The following is a 12,162-nucleotide window of genomic DNA, read 5'->3' on the forward strand; positions in this document are numbered from 1 at the left end:
TAGAGCATATTTTATTTTACTCTTAAAAATAACAACACTGACCCTTCCAGGTATTTGTGCTGGGAGATGCAAATCTAGGACCTTCTTGCCAACAGCCCACAGAAATTTCCCTTCAGCCTTTCAGGGAAGTTATTCTATGTTGCTACCTCCATTCGCTACCTCCGTTCTGTGAGCAAATTTCCTGCAACTTTTTAATTAGCTTAACATTCACAGAAGAGACAACAAATGAATGTGAATTATTTTATGAACACAAATAAGAGAAACATAAACAACATGGCACTAACTCTTGTTAAACTGACACAGAAGAACAGGACTGAACTTGAACATGACACAGCAGCCAGGATCTGGGAGGGCCTCTGGCATTACGTCAGAGCCTGGATGGGAGGAGGGCTGGAGCTCATTAAGAAAAGGCCTGCGTACAAAGGCCTAAACAGTAGTGCCCTGTTTCCTGGAACTGGGGCTAGCAGGCCTGTAGCTGGTTTGCACATTAATTGCCAACCATCCCCAGGTTGTCCAGGTAGAACTTGCAGTCTGAGTCTTGCATTGCCTGTACAATAACAAGAATGCAGCTTTGTGCTGTCTGAGCAGTAACATTTTATCTGGTACATTACTCTGATTTCTGATACTAATGGCCTTGAGTAAAATGGAGGATTTTAAATTTGATGGAAAAGAGCGCATACCTGTCGACTATGTGAAGGGGATAATGCAACCCATACCTACCTGTAACATCTGGGACCAGATCTGGAACTTCCAAGCCAAGTCTGATGATCTGCTTATTGCCACCTATCCTAAAGCAGGTAGGGGGTAGGGGAGAGGGAAAGGTGAAGAAGAGAGTTAGGAAGGTAAGTGGGGAAAGTACATTAATAATGAAATAAAGGAGTGGGAAATTGTTTACTGGACGGAGTGATATGGCTAAGATATATATCTTGTGGAAACTGAAACTACAGAAAAAAATATTAAAATGATGTACAAATTTTAAGAATTTAATTCTTCCTATGATGTACATATTTTTTTAATTTTTTTTTTTTTTTTGAGAGTGAGACAGAGACTGAGTGTGAGCAGGGGAGGCGCAGAAAGAGAGGAAGACACAGAATCTGAAGCAGGCTCCAGGCTCTGTGCTGTCAGCACAGAGCCTGATGTGGGGCTCAAACTCACGAATGACGAAATCATGACCTAAGCCAAAGTCAGACACTTAACCCACTGAGCCACCCAGGTGCCCCTGATGTACATTTTTTTTACTTCCCCAGTAAAGAGTGAATGAAAGAGCTGAGAACTAAAGGGCTAGATTTATTGATTTGTTTGTTCCCAATGCAGGCCTTTACTGCAGATCCTGTTAAAAAAAAGAAAAAAACAAAACAAAACAAAAAAACTTCTTTGTGTGTGTAAACTAAAAAAGGGGATCCCAAGGCTAATTTGGGGAAGAGTTATGGGAGCTTTGGTCCTGCAATGCTGATTTCACCTCAGCAGCCCCCAGAAGCCCTCAAAATTCTCTCAGTTCAGGGTCTGAGAACTACTGTTTTGATTTCCATCTTCCATCATGGCATGTTGTGAACCTACTTCCTTGTTTCAGTAATTAGTTTAACAGAAGTTGCTATAAAAGTAAGAATACTTGAGCCCAGCCACTGTATCATAAAAATTTTAGGATGAGCAGGGAGAAATAGTTCTCTACAGATTTTTGTGCATATTACATACATAGTAAAAATACACTATTTAATTCACAGCCAGATTGCATGTACATTTGCTCTTTAAAAATCAAGTTACCTGTCAATAACCCCTCTTTCACACACACACATGCACACACACACACACACACACACACACACACACCAAAAAATCTAAACCTAAGCATTTTCTGAGATTTTATGTTCAAACCTCTCTTGAGTCTTTATATCTAATGATCCTAATAAAAGACTACCAGCAGATGAGAGCCTTAGACTCCTAATTTTCTAATCTTACTCATCGTGAGCCTGTTCAGGATTAAACTTTCCTAAGTTTGTGAATGTAAAAGAATTCACTGGTAAGAATCACATGTCATAGTCTTAATTTTGTCCACAACTCTACTTGATCATCATTTCAGCATAATGTTTAATAGTTAATCTTTCTCCGCCTCCCAAATGTGAGCAGCAAGATTTGGTTTATTTAAGGTTTTCATGGGTTAGGATTAATGGGGCTTCAACAATCCAAATAACACACTAAATAAATAATATGCTTGCCAGCTAATGTAATATTTAATCATCACTAAAACCTTATCCATTAATAAAGGCTAAATTTATTGGAGGGAAGAATGAACAAGCATGGATGAAAAATATGGCTTACCTAAATTTTTAAAAGAGTAATAAATACTCTGTGAATGAGCCAAGAGAAAAAATATATTATAAAATCACTGACCTCTAGAGGATGTATTGAGAAATTCCACTCATCTCCAAACCCCTAGCAACATGTGAACCTGCCCCATTTTTAGCTGGCCCATGGCTATAAATTCAGAGTGACCACCTAAAACCAGTACAAATAGCTCTAACTTTCTTTGACTAGATAGCTGAAGAAATATTGTTCTTTTATCCTGTAATAAAAGAGTTGGTGCCAGAAAATATTAGAGACCAACTCATCTACGATATAAAATGTAATTTTTTTCATTTTTTTCATTGTTTCCTAACCTATGCCCTTCCTGTAGAGCTAAAAGCACTAAATTGACAGTATGAGGAAAGGAGTCTATAATGAGATCTGATTTCAGAGAAAATAGGAAGATTAGCCCAGATTCAGGATTCAGAGAACCATTCTCAAATTGTTCATCTTCCTGACATGGATTTGTCAGAATGTCTAGTACAACAGCTCTTCATCAAAGGACGAAGATTTAGTTGGTAGGCACTGTATCAGTCAGAATCAGACAGCACACAGAAACTAACTGGGCCTGGGAGACAAAGGGCCCTTCTTCCAGTGGCTTCTTGCATTTGAGACACTGGGCAGCAAAATGTGGTATGGCCTCTGCAAAATTTCTATCTGTTGAAGCTACCTTTCGGGAAGAATGACCTCTATCTCTCTTCAACGTTTCAATGCATTTCATCAGGGGAATCTAAATAATATTCAGAATCTTAGTGGCAAAGAAGTCTAGATAATGCACTTTTTAGCATTTCAGTCCCTGAGATAAGGGGAAAATTAAGAAATGGGTGAAAATGGATACTAAGTACCAATGATCAATATCCAGCCCAGTTTGTGAGTTCGAACCCCACATCGGGCTCTGTGCTGACAGTTCAGAGCCTGGATCCTGCTTCAGATCCTGTGTCTCCCTCTCACTGCCCTTCCCCTACTTGTGTTCTGTCTCTCCCTGTCTCTCAAAAATAAATAAATGTAAAAAAATCTTTAAGAAATGTAGTATGCTAAATGTCTGTGCATCTTCATCTTACATGTGGAATAAGGAACAACATGGACTCAGGAGATAGTGGACTTAATACAAAATGAAGGTGATGTTGACAAAAGTCAACGAGCACCTACTTACATACGATTTCCTTTCATCGAATGGATAGTCCCATCCATGAGATCTGGTGAGTATGGAATAGCAACACTTGACTATGATCCTAAATATACACTTAGGATTTTTTACTATCACATTCACAGGCATTCAAGCTGAAAAAAAAAAATCATAGAAAAGACATAAGAATTAATACAACCACTTTGAAAAACTAGAAAAAAATTAAATTCTAGGCATTCAAGCATTACTAATGAATTATGTGACTGTATTTTTTTAACTGTGTCTGGCCGTTGCTAAACTCCAGACATTTTCTAATGGAGTTACTGATTATACACAAGTTTTTATTCTCCATTAGAAATTAATTGTATTCCACAAAGTTGAGCCCAAGTGACATAATTTCATCATGGAAGGGTTTGAATCTTTTAGGTTCTTATTTGTTTGGTTTCTTGTTTGTTATGGCTAAAGACTGTTTTAGCTTGAAAAAATCATTCATGGGGCGCCTGGGTGGCGCAGTCGGTTAAGCATCCGACTTCAGCCAGGTCAAGATCTCACGGTCCGTGAGTTCGAGCCCCGCGTCGGGCTCTGGGCTGATGGCTCGGAGCCTGGAGCCTGTTTCCGATTCTGTGTCTCCCTCTCTCTCTGCCCCTCCCCCGTTCATGCTCTGTCTCTCTCTGTCCCAAAAATAAATAAACGTTGAAAAAAAAAATTAAAAAAAAATAAAAAATAAATAAAAAATCATTCATAAGCTACACATATTATCTCATATGAGATCTACTGTTACAGTGCTCTCATAGTTGCCTTGAATTGTTCAACTGTTCCTAAAGTAGTAATAATGGAAGCAGTAAGATGTTGAAGCAAATAGAAAAAAAAATTGTGGTGAGTGATCAAAAATCAATTTTGCAGGTTTGGAACAAGCTAAGCAAATGCCCTCACCACGGACCCTGAAAACACATCTTCCCATCCAATTGCTGCCACCATCCTTCCTAGAGAAAAACTGTAAGGTAAAAACCAAAAGGAATTTACAATTTACTCCTTAAAACAACCCTAGAGTGGTCTTTAATTTCCTCTTAAGACACTTCACTTGTTAAAGAAGAAAGAGTCCATCTCTTCACAATAATAAATATGCAAATTGATTTGAGTCTTTTTCAAGTCCCACAAAAGTCAAAATCATAAGAATGCAGCATCAGAAAATCTCATCTGTATGGAATGTACCCACTTGAACATAATTTGTATGAACAATAACCAAATATAAGTCTAATCCTATTTTTGCTACTTTCCTAGATAATCTATGTAGCAAGAAATCCAAAGGACAATATGGTGTCTTATTACCATTTCCAAAGAATGAATAAAGCTCTTCCTGCTCCAGGAACCTGGGAAGAGTATTTTGAGAGTTTTCTGGCTGGGAAAGGTAAGAGAATTCAGTTTGTTTCTTTTCTGTCTCAAAATTCTCAAACACTCTAAAAAGAAAAAATCATTTCCTTAGAATATCTGGGCCTCTGCCTGCTTTACTGTGAAGAAATCATCAGTATGATACTCTCCCTCTCTTTAGGAAATCTCCTTTCAGTGGAATATTTGTTTGTTGGGTTTCTGTGATTCATTACCCTGTTTTTCATCCCTCCTTGCAGTGTGTTGGGGATCATGGCATGACCATGTGAAAGGATGGTGGAAAGCCAAAGATCAACACCGCATTGTCTACCTCTTCTATGAGGACCTGAAGAAGGTGAGGGGCAGTGCCATATAAAATGTTCCCAATGGACCATAAGACATTTAAGTCATAATGTATGGACCCTACTGGGGACTCATAGATTGAAACAGGGAATAGAAAATGCTGCATTTCATCGGTTACTGCTGTCCATGAATCAAAGAACACATGGGATATCAGGAGTTTATGTATCACATAGTTTCATCTACAATTTCCTGGTGCTCTGGGGTATGGTACACTGTTTCCATATAGGCAAAATGCAAGCGATACCTTTATTTTCCTCTTTCATATCTATTTTAAAATTCCGTTTAGAAAGGAAAACATTTCCTAGCACATTTTGTGTTTTTTCATTAGTACTTGAGAAACATCATAATTTCGAGAAATGGGTTAAGAATTTAGGGTGTAATGGAAAATACTAATGATTTAGATTCAAAATTCTTTAATTCAAATTGTGGCTTTACCTACTGGCAATTATTCTTGGTAAGGACACTTAACATCTTAGAGATTTACTTAGTTTCCCTAAATGCAAACACTAGATAGTAATATATACTCTTCCAAGATCTACTGTGAGGACTAAATAAGATGAGGTTCATGGGAGTTTACTATAAATTATAATATACCCAATACTATCTATGACTTAACTAAATACAGGGATCTATGAAAATTAGAGTCTCTGTTCTTCAATTATCACTGAAAGCCTTGCTACTCAAAAGGTGTTTCACAGACTAGCTGCATGGGGCTCTCAGACCCCACATCAAGCCTACTAAGTCAGAATGTGCACCTTATAAGATGCGTTAAAAAATGCCTGGGGGATTTGTGGGCACATTAGCTTAGATGTATGTCTCCTGGGTTCAGTCACTACTGGGTCTCATCTAGCTGTTTCTACAGAATATCAAAAGAGCAAAACAGAATAATTTTTCTATTTTTTTAGTCAAGATACAATAGACAATTAACATTATATTATTTTCAGGTGTACAACATGATTTAATATTTGTATATGTTTTGACATGAGCACCACAATAAGTCCAATTAACATATATCACCACAGATAGTTAGAGAATTTTTTTCTTGTGATAAGAATTTTTAAGATCTATTTTCTTGGCAACTTTCAAATAGACAACATTGTATTATTAACTATAGTCACCATGCTACACATTACATACCCAGGACTTATTTTATAACTAGAAGTTTGTAACTTTTGTCTCCCTTCATCCATTTGCCCATCCTACTCTCTATCTCTGGCAACATCAATCTGTTCTCTGTATCTATAAGTTTGGTGGTTGTTGTTTAGATTCCACTCTACAGTTTCTTCAAACAGAAAAGGTCAGATATGCGCCCTATTTTAGTGCAGAGAGTTATCTACAGAATTCTACGTTAGATATTCAGTTAAGAAATATTATGGCAGGGAATCGTATAAGGGAAATGTTTGCTCTTTCATGAATAGATATGACAAACTGAGGAAGCCATAGAAGGAAGGAATACTCTGCTGTTAAACACAGAGTAGGAAAACTCCATGTAGGTGATGCTTGTCCACATGATATCAAATGTATCATTATAGGGTAAAAATAAGAATATATCATCAGGAATGATGCCCTTTTAATGGGGTATATCCTAATGTATTATGATGCCAGGAAGAAACTTTATTGAACGGGTAGTCTAACCTTAGAATCCCTAGAGCCCTTTTAAATATTTCTGTGATCATGTTCTGGAATGTCCCCTAACTAGTCACTCAAAGCTCAATATTCTCTGCACTCTTTTTTTTTTTTCTGGTGTAATTTCTCTTAGCTTTTCTTTTTTTTTTTTCCTCTTTTTAAAAAATATTATTTAAATCCAAGTTAGTTAACATAAACTAATAATGGTTTCAGGAACAGAATTTAGTGATTCATCACTTACATATAACACCCAGTGCTCATACCAACAAGTGCCCTCCTTAATGCCCATCACACATTTAGTCCATCTCCCCACCCAACACCGCATCAGCAACCCTCAGTTTGTTCTCTGTGTTTAAGAGTCTTTTATGGTTTGCGTCCCTCTCTGTTTTTATCTCATTTTCCCTTCCCTTCCCCTATGTTCATCTGTTGTTTCTTAAATTCCACATGAGTGAAATCATATGATTTTTATCTTTCTCTGACTTATTCTCTTAGCATAATACATTCTAGTTCCATCCACATTGTTGCAAATGGCAAGATTTCATTCTTTTTGATTACTGAGTAGTATTCCATTGTATATATATTCCATATCTTCTTTATCCATTCATCAGTCGATGGACACTTGGGCTCTTTCCATAATTTGGCTATTGTTGATAGTGCTGGTATAAACATTGGGGATTCCTAGTCTATGTGAAGCCAATTAATTAAGCACTTTTGACATCCAAGCTTTTAAAGCAGAAGACACAGATGTCAGGCTGTGCCTTTCTACTTTCTTTCCCTTACCACTCCTCCTAGAGATAGGGACTTCCCACGGCCACAGCTCCCTAGGGTGGTGTGTCCCTCTGATGAGGAAACATTGGAACTCTCAGGAGCACATAAACATCTGGACATGCTGGGTAGTAGAGTTACTAGTCATGGGTGTCTCTTGGGCACTTCATGGGTGCAAAATAGTCCTCTCCCATTCTCCTGCCACCACTTACTTCCACCACTGAAATGGCCTGGGGACATTTCTATCAATGAAACAGCAGACAGCCTCTTTAAATTGTCTTACCCTATGCTTCCACAATACCTTTGCTCTTATCACCAGTCTATGGACTCTCTTTGTTGGATATTTAATTGACCAAGATCCCCACCCCCCGCGATAACTGACTTGCATGGGACACTTGGGCATAACTCTTAGTGAAACGCTCTCCCTGCACTGCATGTCACTGTACGCTGAATGTTTCACTAACACTTCAGTTTTTGCTCCTATGTTAGAGCAAGAAAAGCTTAATAATTCCAGTTAATAAAAAAGAGAATATTATGGACCATCATGTTAAAATGAGTCATTTATGGATAGTTGAGCATTTGTGATATAAGATTTTTTAATTTTATCTCATGGCATGTTACTGATTATTGTTATTAATTCATTTCAGTATTCTTATTAAACCAATTGTTTTATATCAAATCTTCACTTTTCTTTCAACTCTCATCATAGAATCCAAAGCAGGAAATTCAGAAGCTGGCAGAATTTATTGGAAAAAACCTAGATCATGAAGTTCTAGATAAAATTCTCCATCACACTTCATTTGATGTTATGAAGCAGAATTCAATGGCAAACTATTCATCAATTCCTACTGAAATCATGAACCACTCTGTTTCTCCATTCATGAGAAAAGGTTTTTATATTTTCTTTTGATCATAATCTTAAAAGTGTTGTGCAACCTTTCACAGCCTTGGGGGAATTTTCTTTCCTGTGGCTGAGAAAAAAAAAGCTCTATAACAAATGATTCTGGGATTCTTAGGAAACCACAAATGAAATGAAAACAATGTTCAGATAATTGAAGAGTAAGGTGTGGTGTCTAAATCCCACCCCTTTCCCCCCCACCAACTCTTCAGAGATCTTACTGATAAGGTGAAAACACACAGAATTAAATGAGATAAGGCAAAGAATCCATTTTATAATGTATTTACAAGGGTTTTATGCTATCAGTTAGATTTAATTCATTCCAAAATACTTACTGAGTGGCTACTATGTGTCTGGCACTGTTCTAGGTAATGTCTAGAGCAGTGAAAAAAACCACAAAATTGTCTCCCCTCATGAACATTATATTCTAGCCACAAATAAAATAAGCAAGAAGAATACACAGGATAATAGATGATGGTAATCACTACAGGGGGAAAAGGCAATCTGTGAAAAGGTAACAGGAGTTGCATTTGGAGAATTTGGGGGATTTTTTTTTTTGTTTTTTTCCTCAGAACTATACCTTGAATTCTCTCACATACAAGCCCTTCCTGGTAGGTCTATACAATGAAAGCTATAGACATAAGCACCTACCACACTTTGACGTGCAAAGAGGACAGGAGAAAAAGACAAGAAATCCCCCCATGCCTGCTGTTTTAATTATTGTAGTTTCATTTCCCCCATTAATGTGACTCAGTGGGTAATGGGCTCTCCTGTTACCAGATCAGATAAGAAATTCTTCTTCCCTTCAGAATGAAATTGACAGGTTAGCAACAGAAATGTTTTGTTCAATATTGCTTCCCAGGAAGGTAGAACAGAAATATTCACACAGAAACAGGAAAATAGAGAAATACAAATTGACTCTCTCCCACATGACTGTTTCAGGGACAGTTGGAGACTGGAAAAATCACTTTACTGTGGCTCAGAATGAGAGATTTGATGAAGACTACAAGAAGAAAATGGCTGATTCCAGTCTAACTTTCCACTTCCAATTCTCATAAAAAAGAAAACAAAAATTTTTTTAGTTTATTCCTAATTTATTGGGTAATAATTAAATTTTGTTGCTCAGATCACATAATATTGGATTAGGTTCTCAGACTAGTTGTTTATTGTGTTTGCTTTTGTTCACTGTAAAAAAGTGGGGATAAAGCTAACAGAGATTGGGGACAAGGTGGAGAGTGGGAGGAGAATGGCAGTGTGGAAGGAATGAGGTTCAATCATCACTGGTTAAAATCCTGGCATCATTGCTAATTATCATTATGTTTAAGTTTTCTACAGATCATGTGTTTGTTAACATTAAAAATTCTTCATTCCTTATATAAGAAAACACTAAAATTTTCAGAGTAAGTGTTCTTTCAGACTAACTTCTCAACACAGCACTAAAGTATGTAGATAGTGACTATTTCTCCCAGAAAGTAATTGGTAGCCAAGTAACCATCGTGTAACTCTGTTTCCCCATGAAACTTTCCAATTCACTTCAGTGTTCTTTCTATAATACATCTATCCCTATCAATTACCACATCCTATATACTTAACTCTCTCTCTCTCTCACCTCAGCCAGTGCTATGATTCAGTCTTGGAGTCATATCTTGATTTGCCTCCTTCCAGTGAATCCATAATCATATGCTAATCCACCAACAATATCTCAGTTTTTCTTGTATGAAGTCTCATTTCTATAGCCACCCTTCTGGTTCAGAAACCTTTTACCCATACTAGTGTAAGCTTCCTAACTAATTTCTCTCTTCCTCGCAAATCTATTAGGGTTACTTTCCTAAAACAGGATTGTGATTGTATTTTTCCTTAGCTCTAAATAATACTTCAATGACGCTGAATTTACAGAGGCTGAAAGATAAATCCCATGCTTTTTAACCATCAATTCATAGGCAGCTATAAACATATGATATGGTTAATCTCATCTTCCAAACCACTTTTCTAGCTTAATTTCATCTTCTAAACCATCTCCTTACTTCAGCAAATTAGCTACTCACTGAGCCCTGATATCTTACAGGTTCCTACCCTACTAGTTTTATTTTCACCACGCCTCTATCTGAAAACATATTCTACCTATCCAAAACATATAACATGCTTCAATAACCAGGGCAAGTGGTTCATTCCTTCTGCAAATACTGAAAACTGAAGAGATCATTTGTTCTTCTGAAGTTCTCTACACTTAGTATAATTCTTTTGTGATTAAGATTAAAGTATATTACATCTCTTATATGTATATATTGTCTTTCTTGTGCTTATTAAAATTTTCACTTATTTATTTTTTTTCCAAGATAGAAACATTGCTATATACTTCATTGCATCAAACAAAATAGGACAAGCACGAAAATAAGTAACTGAAAGAATATGTCTGTCAAGGAAATTCAAAACAGCTAACTTTTTAGATAGTAGTACCTAAATTTATATTTTAAGTAGTACCTATAAAAGTTATCATCTTTAACTGCTGTCCAATATACTAGCTACAAGTGCCTATTTAAATTAATTAAAAATAGATAAAATCTAGTTCCTCATTTCCACCAGTTAAGTTTCAAATGCTCACTAGCCACACATACCTAGTAGCTATTACTTGGACATTAGAAAATATTTCTATCATCCAGAAAAGTTGTATTGGATAAGACATTTTATTTTTATAACAATCCTTTGAATGTGGCAGTATTATCCCACAGAGAAAACTAAACCTAAAATTCAGAGATATTAGTTAAGTTACTCAAATAAGAAATGTTGGAATTTACTTTCAAACACAGCTCCAATGGTTCCAAAACCCGCATTTTTAACTGTTCAAAATAGAGTCTCTCCCTTCCTGTTCTTACCACAGTCCCATCACAGGTTCATAATGATCACTGCTAACTAAAGGATGCCCAACCCAGACCCAGACCTAAAAATAACCAGACTGTCAAGATGTCAGCCATTCCCCACCATGATCAAGTGAAGCTTAACAATAGTCTATTGAATATCTAAAATATTCCCACTGTCCACATGCTCTGAAGTAGACAGAGTCCTAAGCCAACAATAGCTTCCCACTTGGCACCCCTAGCATCTGCCCAGTCTGAAATCTGTTTTTTTATACCTTTATATCTCTAAAGTTCTCCCTGAAATTGGTTACAATACCTGCAGGCTCTTATCTGAATGCAGTGCTTTCTGTGACTATGTTCAGTTCTCCCCCACATACCACCACTACCCCCAAGACACCAAAATCCATGCTCTACCCTGCTGCCTCACAAAGATAACTCAGAGGAAGGGGGTATGTGCTCAGCCCATGGCTCTTGGACTTTTGACCTTGCACTCAAGTTGCTACCTCTTACCTTCCTCTCCCCTTCAGTCTTTCAAAACCATTGATTAGCATATTATATTCTAGATCTAGTCAAAATTGTTTCCATTTTAGCAGAAAATTGCAATAATGTATTTAGTCTTTGTAATCCTTCTGATACATAGAATCTATCAAATACAGAGCACACATTCTATGTTTTATCATATGTGAGCAATAACCTTTAACTCCTATGGAAGAAGTCTAGATTTGAATCAAGAAAATTAAGAAAGCTTGATTTGGTATGAAATATATTTATTTTTAAAATTATATTTCTATTGATATTTTACTAATAGACAGGAGCCAAGTAAC

At 36.7% G+C, this 12,162-nt stretch overlaps 1 protein-coding gene across 1 annotated transcript; it reads left to right on the forward strand.

Annotated features, from left to right (window-relative positions):
• The first annotated feature begins 429 nt into the window (after positions 1-429).
• LOC112869068 (sulfotransferase 1C4-like) lies at positions 430-10,764 on the forward strand. Its single transcript, XM_025932133.2, has 7 exons — positions 430-797; positions 3,414-3,539; positions 4,370-4,467; positions 4,748-4,874; positions 5,092-5,186; positions 8,295-8,475; positions 9,426-10,764. Exons 1-7 carry the CDS (start codon positions 629-631, stop codon positions 9,539-9,541), a joined length of 912 nt encoding a protein of 303 aa, XP_025787918.1. The 5' UTR covers positions 430-628; the 3' UTR covers positions 9,542-10,764.
• The last annotated feature ends 1,398 nt before the right edge of the window (positions 10,765-12,162 follow it).

This window comes from Puma concolor, chromosome A3 (assembly GCF_028749965.1).
Source record: "Puma concolor isolate L17-30 chromosome A3, mPumCon1.1.hap2, whole genome shotgun sequence".
Classification (NCBI taxonomy): Eukaryota; Metazoa; Chordata; class Mammalia; order Carnivora; family Felidae; genus Puma; species Puma concolor.

Coding starts and splice junctions, on each gene's coding strand:
- LOC112869068 (XM_025932133.2), top strand. CDS start 629: ATGGCCTTGAGTAAAATGGAGGATTTTAAATTTGATGGAAAAGAGCGC. Junction 3,540..4,369: donor AGTCCCATCCATGAGATCTG/GTGAGTATGGAA, acceptor TCAATTTTGCAG/GTTTGGAACAAGCTAAGCAA. Junction 8,476..9,425: donor TTCTCCATTCATGAGAAAAG/GTTTTTATATTT, acceptor TGACTGTTTCAG/GGACAGTTGGAGACTGGAAA.